Below are 15,724 nucleotides of genomic sequence, written 5' to 3' on the forward strand. Positions count from 1 at the left end.
GATATTTTTTCATTATGAAACTGATTGCGCTGTTTTTCACACATATTGAGGAAATCAGCGTGTACAGATTCGTGCAAATGTAATACTGCATCGGATTTCATTGGATGTTCAAAACGGGACGGTGAAAGGTCACAGCTGTTCAATTCAGTAAATCAAATTACTGATAATCCAAATCGGAATTAATGTAGATGACCCATCAAGACAGAGAATAGGTCTCAAGCAAATCACTGCTTGTATTGAATCCTTATCAGCACTCCTACTCTCAGACGGTATAGTGGTTAGTGAGCCTGACTGCTGTAGCGATGAGCCCGGGTTCGAATCCCGAAGAAGGTATGTTCCGTCCCTTCATAAAAGGCAACCGTGGTCGCCAATTAGGTGCTTCCATAATAAAATGGCTACTACTTCCGACCTTAGCAAGGCTAATGGCTATTAAATTAAGTGCCCGGCCATTGAAAAAAAGTACTTTAAGCCATATGCAGCTGAAGAGATCAAGTGGATTCACATTCAATAAAATTTCAGCAACTAGAAGATCCAATTTCACTGAATCTGGTTTCATTTTTTGCAAAACATATGCCTGTAATTTGTAGATTTTGGTATTTGAAGGATTTGTAACATATAAGCGCGAAAGGTCGCCCATTAAATTAATAACATTGCGATCATAATAATTTGGATGCTAAGTATCTAATTAACTGTAGAAAGTATAGTAAATAATGAAATTAAGTAATTTTTCATACAGTGATGTGATACATAAAATGACAGAAAAGTATCGATTTCTAAAAGCATCTTTTCGTATATTTTTATATGACTGTATACGATTCTAATTCATCCGGAATAATTTATTTCACCAGGTTTTATTCCTCTTTACAGAAGGAAGTGGAGAACTGTGTGCAACGAAGCAACCCAAAAATGTCTAATCTTGAATGAGTCATGTTAGGTTATACGTAGCGTCATATATTTTGAAGTGTCTGTTAAGTTTAATGCTTAGAAACATCAAACAAAAGTTGTCTTTTCAAGCCCTTTCCCTTTTTATCACTTCTTTGAAAGCATTTTCGTTATCAGCCGTATTTAAGATTACGTTACTGGGTGTGACAGTTGCGGGTTTAGCAAAATAAAGAAATCAAAGTGTTTCGTCCCCTTCTCAGTTGAATCCGATCAAACATCTGGACAGCTGCTTTGCCTCTACGGATTTATCTTCTGTCTTGAATATTTACTTGAAAGGGATGACGTAAACAATAAGGCGTTTACAGATATTCGATGTTTATATAGGTAATGTAGATATAAACTCAGCTTGAAATGGATAAAAATAAACTTCAAAATAAGAACAAAGTACAAAGACTGCCATCTTTTTCGATGAAGAAGACGTAGATAAAGTTCATGAGAAAATATTAACATTTTTAGATTAAGTGAAAAATTGAACTTAAAATAACAAGTCTTTTCCAGACTTGCTATTTATACACAAAGCTTATGAGAGTATGCAGTTTTCGTCAGAAACAAAAACGGAAATACCATTAAATACTTTCTCAACAATCAAGAATGTTTTTAGCCCATATATGTCCTGATTTACAAAGTCTATCAATTTTAATGGCCACAGCAAAAATCCTAAATTGCATAATTCAGGTACGTAAATGGAAAAATAAAACTGTATTATGCTTGAATAATTAGGATTTTTAATTGCAAGAGGTTATTATAACATTTTTTATTAGGAAAATAAATATTTTTTATTTTTCAAAATCATTTTATTTACACGAAAACGTTCATACTCTGCTGAATTTAAAAAGATATCATTCGAAATAAAAAAAATTATGTTTGTGAACGCCCTTTTATCGCCCTCTTATCGTAATCTGCAATAATCATTTCATGACATATATTTTCTTTATAAAATAATCCAACAGTCTTATCCTGAAGTATTATATTATCTCAACTTTAATCTCATATATGTCCTTCCTATCTTTTATCGTAAATATTTTCATTTAAAAACAGTATTCTTCATACTTTTTATAAGCTTAGAAATATTACACCTTATACTTCAGCTTCGGATAAGTTAATTCACTAATCCTCAGCATGCTTAGTTTCATCCCCTATATTCCATATAGTTCCCTAAGCCTTCTTTATAATTCGAGAATGGGCATATCAATGAAAAGCTTTAGCACGGTCATTTGGAAAACCAAAAAAAGTTTAAAGTAATGTAAATATTAAGCATGATAAAAAGTTAAAATATTTTTTTAAGATTATCGTAATTAAAAGCCAATTAAAAAATAATTCATTCTTGCAAAAGATGTAATTTTGTCAGTGTTTACTTCTTTGCACATTAATACGGTGAGGCCTAAGCATCATAAATTTGAGTAAAAAATTTCTATGATGTGTCTTTCTTAGCAGTATTTAAGTGTCTATTATTTTATGTAATAATAATACTTCAAATAAAGCTTAACAATACTTAACAGAAAGCTTAAGCTTTTCCATGAATCTGGTTAAGCTTGCTCAACAAATTCATGGAAAATGAAGGATGACTAAATAATTACAAATTTTACTTTAGTTACAAAATAAATAAATTTTTCCAGGCAAAACGAAAGGCTGGTGTCTTAATAAATACATCAAAATTTTAAAAACATATTTTTAAGTTCCTTCTTCATATTTCATCATATTTCCTCACATCACTTTGAAACATCCCGAGAACTTTAATATCTTTCTCAAAAGTCCATACTTGGTCACTTTAGAGAGGGTTCTCAAACTAAAATAATTTGGTTTAAAATTTAATTAATTTTTTACAGTACTTAAACACACACGTCCAAAAAAAAGGAATCTAAAATAAATATTTATTAAGGTACTCAGCAACACGTCAAATTCCTTAGTGATATTAGTTAATCTACACTCAGACAAAAATCACTGACTGTTCCAAATTTTTGGGTTCGGGTTCGGGCATAACTTTGGTATTTTAAATGGACATGACCCGAATTTGCTTAGTCTCAAATTAATGAGTTTTATAAAATTTTAATTCCAATTAATAGCAAACATATTTCAGTATTTTGTCCATAATCCAGAGTCTCCTTTCAATGATACACTTCGGCCGGCTTTTTGTTGTTCTAGATTGGAAATTCACAGTTAATCAGAAAAGCTTTATGCATCCAAAAGTTCAAAATTTTACTTGAGCAATATTACGAATATTTTGATAAATTTTTATACAAAGAATTGTTTTTCACAATATTCTGTTAAAAAAGGAATTAGTAACTACGCTTGCTATAACTTTCAGTCAAGAGATACAAAAACATTTTAACAAAAGATATGGATAAAAAATTTAATTAATTTTAAGAGCAAATCTCGGTTGAATAACCTCTCTGACCTTACAAGCAAAATCAACTTTACACCTGTGTTTTAAACCTCGCATCCTATTTTGAAACAAGTGAACAATCACTCTGACCTTCGGACCGTTTCACAATTAAACTTGTTCACCTAATTTCCGCGTGCATTCATTCGACAGGCAAGTATATTGTGGATATTGATGCTAAATTTTCTAACGGTTCATGGGAAATTTAAATTATAGAGCAACTTTGCATTACAAAATTAAGAAGTCTATAATGTTTCACACAAAATTAAAATGATTTTAACGATTCACATCACGCTTAAATCAGTTTTATGAAGCACCTGTGCTAATAGTATCAAAATTTTCAACAGAAGTAACTTTCGTTCAATACATAAAAACATTTGTGCCATGCGTTTTGCGGGGAAATTATCAAAAAATGATTAGTTTCGAAAATGCAATGGAAAAATAGATTCTATAATCCGGGTGCGACTTCCAATAAAGCAAATCGTCATAAGTCAAAACTAGAATGTAAAACTTGTAAGAGGTAAATTTAGTTCCACACTGATATTATACATTACATGGGATATGCTCCCCCCCAACTCAGAATGGAAGGATGATTTAAAGATGTGTTTTATATTATGGCTTAAGTACCCTAAATTGCATGGTATAAATACAATTTCATTGTTAGTCAAAGCTTGGTATTTAATCTCGATTCCAGGCACAAATTCTATGGCATAGCAGTCAAGGATATTCAATTTTGTATTAACCTGAAGCGAATTGATTAATCCCAGCTAAACTGGCGGTGACTTCATTTATCTCTTGCAAGATATAACATCTTCCCTGTTGTATTAAATAATATCACCACCTTTAACCGTGAAACCTTCAAAGTTTTGATATTTTTTATTGTACAAAATATGAAGCCACTAAAGGCTTTACTGAAGTCGTGATGCAAACAGCCATCGGAAAAAAGTTATTGGAATTTTAGAGTTCATGCAAGAAGAACAATAGATCTGGATGATAGTTCAGTAGGCTCAGTGTCATCCTTTTTGGTTTGGTTGTTGTTTAGATTTCTTCCAAAGGTTATTCTAAATGACATTTAAGATTAGTGCCTATGAGAGCTGTTATATAAAAACACATTTATTTTATCTTTTAAAATTCATCTCAGACTATTAGGATTAGGGACTCATTGTCGCCTAGGAGAACAAGGCCTAGGCCTAGGGTTCCCATATATCCAATCATTGTGAGGCAAAACACAAGATTTTAATTTTTTTTCCATAAAAATTATGAAGGTGGAAACTGGAGACCCAAAAGGAACTGCGCTTAATGTGTAAGACTGTCTTTATTTGGCCTTACTTAGAAGTCCATTTCAGGGTTTTTAATGTCAGGTTTTAGAAATGAAACTGAATAACTGCTTCGATACAGATGCGCTTCTACTGAAAGTACGTATAGCAGGATCATATTTAAGTACCTTAAGAGCACTCAAGTAGTAAGTTTAAACAGAAACTTGGAAAGAGTACTCAACAGCTTTGATAGGACAGCGTGGAAAGCAGACTTCTACTAGAGTGCGCTTATCTCCAGATATAAAAGAATTTGGCTTCACTCCATGTGGAAGCAAAATTTTTTACCAACGCAAGAAAAGCCAGCAAACATTCCATCCATATGCATACTAAAGAGACTCAAAGCTTTATTCCAAATATAATATATTTATTTCAGTAAGTATACTATACAATTGACTACTCACAACATAAATTCATTATCAGTGTATCTAATATATTTACATCGAAAGTCTTCATTATATTTTTCATTGTGGATTCTATATTTTGGACAAAATTCTCCAGATACAAAGATTAAACATAGACTAAAAACTCTAGAATTAAATTTAGTCAAAGCTTAAATATGAAATGCAAAACATAAAATATATTAATACAGCTGGTCGGCCGTGACATTTTGTTCAAGCGGAATCAAACAAATTCAAATGAATCGAAAATCAGTAAAAATTGGATTGACGGGGAAAAGAAAGGTTTACGTGACAACGAGTCACGTAGTCTCAGAAGAGTGAGAAGGTGGAAAAGAGCGAAAGTAGCACACACGCGTCCTGGCAGTGAACATGTCTCAAGGTGATCAGAAAGTATTCTTCGAACTAATGAGAGTGTGATATCTGTTCACAAAATCTTTAAAGATACAATTTTTGAAAAAAAAAAATTAGAAATAAAAATTTGTATGGAAATAAAAATTTCTGAATTACTGTTGAAAAATTATACATAATTCCAAAAAATAAAAATTTTCTAACTGATTACTCTTTGCAGTACAATAGACTTTCTCAATTTAAAGCGGATCGTGGGATAAATAAAATTAAGCAAATATTTATTACAGTCTCTGGTTTTATAGTCACAAAACCTGCATTAAAGTTTACAATTTACAGCTAATTCTTAATCTCCAGTCTATTCGTTGAAACATGCATTAAACAAGTCCAAAAATTTGCATTTCTAATGCAAAATGTTGAAATTTATTGCTTCAAAATGAACTTAAAATTGCATTCAGAGCGAAGTATAACCAATGCAACAGTTAACACAGGTCATGTATATTATTAAAAAGGTATATATTTTTAAATCGAAGTGTGACTAATTTATTTTACAGCATCATAAATTGATGATAAGATCATTATTTCAAAGAATACTAATTTTATTGCCTAATGCATAGACTTATCTTGATCAGATAGTTCTTTACGTCAAAGGTAAGAGTATCACAAAGATTTGAATTATATCTTTTCATTAGTCAGCTGATCCTTAACATAAAAAGGTAAAATATAACAGACTGATTTGAATCTATTTCAATTAGTTGAAATATCAGAAAATTTCTTTCACTATGAAATTGATTTATATATTTTTAATTATCCTATAATGCTATAAATTAACATATTTTAATTATATTCCTAATTATATACTTTACAAACAAATATGAACAACGCGGTGCATATAAAAAATTTAAAGACTATAAAAAGACAAGAGATCTGCAAAATCTTTTAGGAGGGGATAGTAAGAACTTCCAAAAGGTAGCTCAAATGATAATAAAAATAGTTTTAAATTATTAAATTTCCTATTTAGTTACATCAATAGAACAGCTGCTGTCAGACTTCAGCAGGATATGAAGCATCACAAACTCACCTGCTGTATCATATAGCATATTGTTATGATAAATTCATGAATAAAGAAGAAAGGGGAAAGGCAGGTTTGATGGCAACCGATTTGTATAGACTCTAAAAAATTCAGATTGGTTGCCATATGGTCTACCTGCATTTTCATGTGTTTGAAAGTTATTCAACCGTGTAGAAATTACTTATTATTTTTTGCACGCAACGTTTTGAAAATCATCGTTTATAATTTCACGCCAAAAATAACTGTAGCATATTTAAAATATTTTGGAAATTTGTATAATTTTCGGCATATTTGAGTTAAATATTTGTATAATTTTTGCCATATTGAGCTTAAAACTGTAATCCTACTGAGTTTATATAATATCCCGAATGTTTTTTTTATTTATTTTAATGAGAAAATTATTCTCAAATATTATTAGCATGTAAAACAGTAAGTACGGTTTGTACAATTATATTGTGAATGCATAAATATTTCTTATATTTAGCAATGTTTTCCTTATTTGTTACTTTCAGCTAAGCATTTCTTATTTTTGACGAATTTACTTCTGTGTGAAATGAAGTAGTTAACATAGAAGATAAACCGAAAAACACGTTTTCAATGTTTAAGGGAATTTAACTACGTGAGCATTTTTCATATATATGTAAAGAAAAATTCTTATCACATCCTCATCAAATGTTTTGATAAGAAAAGAACTTTGATTGAATGGTGCAAAGAGATTTATAACTAAGCCTTAAGAAATATTTTAACGAATTTCGATTTAATGAAACTAATGATAAGAAATTAGCTTTTGACGATGAAGAAATAAAATGTAAATAGTTAAAACAATACTATAAATTAGAAAAATATACACATATTTACAAAATATGTATGGGGCCCACCAGCGGCCGAGCGGTAAAGTCGCTGAACACTGGTAGTTCGGTCCGAGGTTCGAATCCCGCGAACGGGCTGGCTGCATGGGCGTTTTCGTGGTTTTCCCCATGTGTAACGTGTATACGAGCCAGTTTCCCTTAGAAAGTCCTCCATGAAAGGCATTCCTCCCCTTAGGCAGATAGCCCTCGTGTGCTTTGCCATAATTAAATACACCACCAACACCAACAAAATATGTATGATCCTATTCACTTCCTCTATTAAACGATTATTATAAATTAAATTTTCTAGAAAAATGAATATTTAATAAAAGAGTCGCAATATTCTAACAATATATTTATTTCCTATCACAATAACATATAATATTTTGCAGATAAAACAACATGTTTACTTTCACATAAACGTGACGTACCTCCCCCCCAAAAAAAAAGTTGATTACACAAATTCAGTATAGATGGACGAAAAGATGTGTATTGAAGATATATAATAGGAATGTCTATACTTAAGAAGCAGGCCATTGGGTTTCCGAAATAAGAATATTTTTCCCATGCTATTTAAAAAATGCCTTTAAAATTTCCTCTTGTTTCAAAAATTTGCAAATAACAGTGCTATACTGACAGATTACAGTGGTACTTTGCAGAATACATTTAGCTAATGCTGGAATCTTGTACAAAAATTATGAGTATTTTTGCTTTATACATGTAAAATAATTTTAAAAAATAGTTCACTTTTAATTTATCAATTCAAACTATCTTTTGAGTACAAAACGTTAACTGAGGTTTCTATAATGCAGCCAATATTAGATTAACATAGAATTGTTTCAAATACAACTTTCGTTAGGTTGTTAACTGTTCGTTAAATTGTTAACATTAACTGCTTTTTCCTTCTATAACAGAAAATGCAGCAGTCATGGCTTTGGCCTCGAAATGAATCACAGATGTTTATTTCTCAGTACACAGCTGCGCACTCCAAACCATTTGACTCCGATATGTGCAAGCAGTTTACAGTTACACTAAATATATTTTTAATTTCCTTTCGCTGATTTATTTTATAAATATTAAATTTAATATAAGATTTAAAAATAAAATAAATAATAATAAAATAAAATAAAATATAATAAAAGGGCAATTGAAATTATTCTTTCGAAACAAATAGTCTGAACGTGCATCAACAAAATTATAATAAACTATAAATAGTAATAAATCAAAATAAATAATAAAATAAATACATAATCAAATTTATTTTTAAAAAAAGTAATACTATTGATAAATGGTACATACATTTATCAATAACATTTCATGACTATCGTAATTCAATGCAATTTCACTTGCTGTATAGTCTTATTTCAACATACAGGAAACTATAATATTAGAAAACAACTACTGCTTAAGAGAATCCATAAACAAACTAAGAGTTAAAAAAAGTTTTGAGTTTTAAAAAATTAATAAAATCAAACTATAAGCAGATAACAATTTCAACTAATATAATTGATTTAATTGTTTTTTTCATTTGCAATTATTAATATTTCATAATTTAGTACATCCAAAACAATTCTACATTTTCTGCTGTAATAATATCAACTTTCTGAATATTACATTAACTAACAAGATTCAAGAAAGCATTCTAATCTTTGACTATTACTTCCCTTCTGAACATATTCAAATCCTGGATATGATGAACATGAAATGTAAAAACACAAAAGAAAAGCAAAATACCAAAGTACCGCAAAAATGCAGGGAAGATCCAAATAAGTAGCATTTATCAATGCGAGAAACACTTCTTCCGTAAAATAAATTTTATTTCTCTTTCAGCTGTTTCTATCTTAATTTTTTTTTCTGGTGACTACGATGATATGATCCATTTAGAAAATATTTAATGATTTAAAATACTTCTTACCTTGAATAATAACCAGCATTTTTGGAGGGCTGATATAACCATTCGCATTTGTTAGCATGCATAGTACATGCCTTAAACACATGAAAGTGCAGACATACAGTCAACGTGCCTTTCGTTGGCCGTTCATTTTCATTCGTGCCGAACGGTAAAAAGCAAATAAAAACCGCGACGTCACAAACTCGGGCTCTCACCTGTGAGTGCGCGCCGGGCCACGTGGTTCCGTGACGTCACGGTTAAAAACAAAACCAACCAAACTCTGTTCTACAGGTCAGAATCGAATAAGTAATTCAGTTTTTGTTTGTTAATTACGATATTTTTGCGACTGATAGTAGTCTAAATTACATTCTCCACTTGCTGCTTTAAATATGAATAGAAATTGATGTAAATTCTATCAAATTTTACCTTTTATGAACATAATAAAAGATACATCAAAGCACTCAGACATAAAAATCATACGTAATAAAAGCACTATTTTAAACGAATAATTTATATTTGTTTTGTATAATCAGTCCAAGGGTTGAAATAGGTGATTTTAAGGTGATAGGTGATAGTTAAATAGGTGATAATTATCATGCTAAATAATTAATTACCATATTAGATTCTTTGTCATAATAATTATAATTCTGAAAATTCATCTCTTTTTAGAAACCTTTTGTGGAGATAAACTGCTACTTTTACGCCGTTCATATACATACATGCGGCAGTGCACACATGTTTTTCTTGTGTATGCAGGTATGTGTATGGGGGTTCAACATCATGTTATATACCTTCCGATAAACATATCGAAAACATGCATTGTAAAACCTGCATCTCATTTAAGATCTCACATTATAAAAATCGGCTCATTTACAGCAGAAATCAAATACTTATTCTCAAAAACAATAAAGCATATATTCGATGTGGAAATTTTCATATTTCTCATACTTGCTGTTTTTAAGATGTTCTACTGCACGTATAGGAGACGCATGCTCGCAAACACGTATGCATATGAATATGAATGACTTTAATACGTCCTCAACAATGAGTGACCTCAACTTGCTGAGGCACTGATTCAACAATTTCTGTAGAGCATGTTATGAATTCAGACACACGCACATGTGGTCAGTTTCTTTCAGAATTTTTTTCAAACATATTATTATGACAAAATATAAATACTGCTTTTTTAATACTTATAAGAAGCTCTTGAAAAAATAAGAGAAACGCATAAGCACGAATATGCAGATACAGTAATTTTCATTAGTAACATTAACATGAGGTATCTTATCGACCTCATCAGTGATCTTTAAGAATGTGTTCCAAGCAACGGTGTTGTTTTATGTAGTCAGGAAGATAAATTGTTAATCAGTATTATAATAAAGCTTATGCTGCATTTATTGTAAAAACTCTGAATTCTTAGCCTATTAACATAATAAATAGTCTAGTGTGCTACTTTTATACATTAAGTAACTTTAATATATATATATATATATATATATATATATAATATGGTGTGTGTAAAATATAAAAAAATACGATGGCTTTGCTCTACGCGAACAGGTAACCTCTAATTAACTTTTCGAAATTTAGGATCTCCCCCCTAGACCAGTACCTTCGAGAACATTCGAGCTTATTACGTAACCGCTAGTATAAATAACGAATGCGCGTCATTTTGCGAACAGAAGCTTCCCTCTCCCCGTGCTGTTAAAACCTAAGCTGCTGCTCCCATCTTCCTTTCCTCTATGACGCAATAAATTTAAAGTAATCTTATTTAGTAACGAATATTGATCTGCTTCTGAAATTGAAATAAAGATATGGAATAGTAAAAAGTGAAATCCTGTGTCTTCTTTGGATACCGCCTTAACACTCTGCTACAGAAATGTCTGGACTTTGATGCCAAGCCACGACTGCCGTATCACCACACACACACACACACACACACACACACACACACACATATATATATATATATATATATACCTTTAATATAAATATACTTTTAATATACCTTTAATATATATATGATACAATAAAAGCAAGGAAAGGACGGAAGTCTGTCGATGCGTACTTAGATCCATATTGAAAAGGAAGAATTCTGATTGCGTAGTATACTAATATGTTGACTTCGTAATATCTAAGAAATTTGGCAGTCGAGACTGTTTTAATTCCATTTTTATTTTCCAGTTGACGTTTGTGGCCACAATTCACTTGGCACTATTCAAGAACATTTACATTTTTGATATTATACCGATAGCAAACAAAACAGCGAAATTACATCCTAGCAGGGCAGAGAGCGAAGCTGAAATGCGTAGTTATGCAAGATGGAAGCACGCGAAGAGAAAGGTTTTGGTTTGGGTTAAAAGGGTTCAGAAAAGCAGACTGTCTACAATTATTACAATTATTACGTCATCAGCGGTGCGCAGGCCACAGAATGAGCTAGAAATGACGCAATCCAGTGAAGTTATTACGATTTTTAAAACAGAGAGGGAGAATTAATGTTTTACCCATTAGTTTAAATTTTAATTTTGATTTACATATTTTTTATCATATATATCCCCCTTTCAAAGAGAAAATAGCTTGGCGACAAAAAGAAACTTTTTAGAAACAAGCATTACAGAATTAGCGAAGCAAGGGAAACGTAATTGCTTTTATTACATTATATATATATATATATATATATATATATGAAGTAATGATATTTATATATATATTTAAGATTACTGTCTGACTAAGTGCATAACCTTGGTTGGCCCTCTGCCGAAATTCTTAGGCTAGTCCAAAAAGGGTGAAAAATAACCAACTGACGAAACATTTGCTCGTATTCCTGAGACGCATATTAAAAAAATCTACTCACAGCTTCTTTTTAAATTATATATGCGCCTTGACTCTAATGTATGATTAAGTGAATTTAGGAATTAAAATTAAAAAAAAAGTTTCCTGCATTGATAATACCCATCTCTCTTTCTCTACAAATAAATCGGTTCGAATACAGCGCTCGTATTTGCGCTTATAATAGCACTGATACGTTCAGATGCAAAATAATCCTTTTTTTTTTTTCTTTGAAATAGAAATTAAACAGTATATTATGCAAAAATGGGTTACACAAGCAGTTTTTTTTTGAACTACCGCGTAAATATTATTTTTTCGATATATTGAATCACATAGGCTAAAAGTTGCTTTCTTTTACTTATCTAATAATTCTGAATGCTACAGTTTGAAAAATTTAGAAATATTTAAATTCATTCGAGGTTCATTAAGGTATTGTTAACAAGTCTTGATATTAACTTTGAAGCGTGCAATCAAGATAAGCAGACTGTCTATAGCAACTTATAAAAAGGAAATTAAAAAAAAAAAACACCAATAATCAGTTTTAAAATGTGGCGCTATATTTTCTTCCTTCTTATTTCCCCCCCCCCCGCCCATGTAAAATTTATTCTACATTCTCTTTACCCCATAAGGAATTATGCAGTTCATCTATTCCTTTAAAATTGTCATTATTTAGTTACATATAAAAACGCCACCAGCGACTTATTCCTTTTTTGTTAAGCTGTAGCATTCGTAATAAAAACTAGAATTTAATATCTTTTACACATTTGCGATGAAACTATGCTTTCACGACTTCACATTTTCAAGTAGTTTTTAATTTGTAGTTATTTAAATGTGCTCATATACATTTCATTAATTATATAATATATACACATACATATATATAATTATGTGTGTTTGCAGTCAATACTTTCATATTCTGTAGCTGTGAAAAACTCATAAAATGTTTCATCAATATATTTGTTATTTACTATAAAAAGTAGAACTGATTTCATTAGCAAATAGATGAAAAATATATGCAATTAGTCAGTATTTTCTTTTACTAATGTTAGTTAAAGTTATACTAATGTTATTTATTAATTTTTAAATAAATTATACTATAGTTAAAACTTTGAAGTCAATATTTGTTACAAAATTCCTTATCATGCAACAGTTTGGCTATTTAGACACTGTAAATTTATAACCCAGAGTAATTTGACCAGAATTTATGACCTAATTTTACTTACCTGAAAATTTTCAATAAATGTCCCTGAAATCGTAAAAGAAATAAAATATATTGTTACTGAAGTTCTGAGAAATAGGCTACACTCAATGCAATTACATGTGATTATAGGAATCATTGAATCATGCCATTAAATTTCAATGAAACTCAAATTTAAAAAGAAACAAATTTTGAATGGTTACTTAATCTTAGCTACAGTCAGTAACCATGACTGTTTATAAGAATGATTCACTCTATTGTTAAGATTTTTAAAACTGTCAAATGTAAGTCTCTGAAAACTTGTTCAATGCCACAAAATACTGATTTTGAGAGAAAGTGTCTGTAATACCATATAATCGTAAACGAAAACATTGGGATAAAAGTCGAACAAACGTTCCAGTCTTAGGTTATTCGTTTTGAAGATATTTATTAACGCGTCACAACAGTAATAGAATATTAACCTCTAACTCGTACGACTCGTCCCAGGGACCACAGTATCACGTTTGACCCAAAGAATTTTTTTGGTTTACCACGTAATTGTATGTGTACATTGGTAGCTTCATCCTTAACAATGAAGGTAACGATCGTATTTTATTTTCATATAAAATTTTTAATCAATACAAAGATAACTGGTTATGCATTTGAAAAGTATATAAATATGCTCGAATTAAATGAACTCATACAGATATGCCAAGCATATCAGTTAATGAATAAAACTGCAACAGAATACTCAAGATTTGTGACTTTTGTGCATATATTATGATATTACAAATTCAAAACATAAAATAAACCGGAAAGTTCATCTTCAACATCTATACTTAATGCAAGAGATATTTTTGCCATGTTCCCTCCATCCTTTTAGAATTGGAAAACGATCATGAAAATCAAAATAATTAAATAAAAGTGATGTGAACAAGTAGAAGTGTTTAATGTATATAAAATATTCCAAAAGCAGATATAAAGACAGTCGACTGTTCCGTCGCCCGTTGAAAACTTATCAGCTTTTTTCAGAATTCTGCTTCCTATACTTTCAAGATTAAAAAAACCTAATTAGGCACCAAAAAACAAACAATTTGACAGCAAAACTCTGTACCATTAGCAAACAAATCGTAGGAACATATTTTAAGAGAAATGGACAATTTACAAGAATGTGGACTCTTGCTGAACTCTGCAGCAACAAGTGTAGTCTATACAGACACAACGATAAACTACATAGAGTTAAAGGTTTTCGTTTGGTTTCTAAGGAAATAATCTTTTTCCTAGTGTTATCTAGAGGTTCTTAACCCTTCAGAAGAATATTTAGAGAAATATGGTTTAACATTCACAACTAACTGAAAGCAGCATATCTGTTTTCTTTCGTTTCAGTTGAAAATTTGAACCACACAATACAGAGCTCTAACTCTCGAAAGGGAAGGCCACATCACTTCGGCTTAAATTAAGCAAGCAAAACCTTTAACCTTTGTTGGAGACAGAATACAATGCTTAATTCAAGAAAAGAAAAGGAAAAAAAAAAAAAAAAAACGTATTTTCACACAAGGCTTAATTTCATCTTGACAAACACTATACAAACCTTGGAAAAGAGGAAGTAAATGAACTCACGTGTTAAAGAAATATTTAGCGATTTAAAAAAAAGAAAGGAAATAATGCGTGGGATACGCAGAAATCTGACGCACAGGTGATGGTCATTCGAAAAGGTATTTAAACGCGCAGAAAGGGAAAGCTGATTCTGTCACAAACAGAGAATTTTATATAGCGACACTTTACGTTTGTCCCAAAACAGTGAACTTGGTCCTTGTTTTTCGATCAGAATACTAACTCAAAAGCAAAGATTTCAAATCGTAAGTAATTTAAAATTATTTTTTAAAAATTTTAATTGGCGTTTTCAGATACAAATCTTAATATAGAACAGATCGCAACTTTAGAAATATAAAAATGTAAAAACAGGTGCAACTGAACTTTATTTAACCAAACTTCGATTAATCGCAACAACGTCTTAACCGAAGAAGCGGACAAAAGTAACATTAAGTTCATGGAAACCAAAACCAGTAACTTCAAATTTTACATCAATTTTATGTTTCATTATTTGGAGATAAATATATTTCATCTATGGAGAAACAAAAGGCTTGTAGGGTTCTAACCTTTTATCTAATGGCTAAGCGTGTGGGAACCTCGTGAACAGGTAAGCGAATATTCGCTTTAGTTCAGAAACAGGTACGTAAAACTCAAGAAGGGTTAATTATCCTTTGTTTCTCAAAATAAGAAATGGCTCCTTCAAAGTGTACAGCAAAGCTTCCACTTGGGCTTGAACTCAAAGTAATAAGAAGTAAAACTTAACTAAAGCTTAACTAAGAGATATAGCCGAAGCTATCAAGAAATATTTAAGTAGTTGGCCCTTAAATATCAATTAAGCTGGCGAAGCTATCAAGGGCCTGAGATATGGCCGAGCGTAGCTTAGAGAGAGTGTAGCAAAATGCTACAGACTTCAATATACAGTATACGAAAATA

At 30.7% G+C, this 15,724-nt stretch overlaps 1 protein-coding gene and 1 long non-coding RNA gene across 3 annotated transcripts in view; one reads left to right on the forward strand and one right to left on the reverse strand.

The window, feature by feature from the left end:
* Positions 1 to 15,724, reverse strand: part of LOC118181803 (uncharacterized) — a 193,358-nt gene that overhangs the window by 126,620 nt on the left and 51,014 nt on the right. Inside the window, exon 1 of one of the 2 annotated variants that reach the window (XM_035351006.2) lies at positions 9,217 to 9,354. The exons of the other annotated variant lie outside the window; for it this stretch is intronic. Within the exon in view, the coding sequence (XP_035206897.2) occupies positions 9,217 to 9,264 (48 nt within the window). The 5' untranslated portion in view covers positions 9,265 to 9,354. Of the gene's footprint in view, positions 1 to 9,216; positions 9,355 to 15,724 lie in introns of those variants that run through there. 2 annotated transcript variants of the gene reach the window in all.
* Positions 14,864 to 15,724, forward strand: part of LOC118181804 (uncharacterized) — a 111,116-nt gene continuing 110,255 nt past the window's right edge. Inside the window, exon 1 of the long non-coding RNA XR_004756952.2 lies at positions 14,864 to 15,057. This is a non-coding gene — a long non-coding RNA (uncharacterized LOC118181804). The remainder of the gene's footprint in view (positions 15,058 to 15,724) is intronic.

The sequence above is a fragment of the Stegodyphus dumicola genome, chromosome 2 (genome assembly GCF_044657685.1).
Source record: "Stegodyphus dumicola isolate Sdum_Otavi_A_Nest chromosome 2, ASM4465768v1".
In the NCBI taxonomy this organism is placed as follows: Eukaryota; Metazoa; Arthropoda; class Arachnida; order Araneae; family Eresidae; genus Stegodyphus; species Stegodyphus dumicola.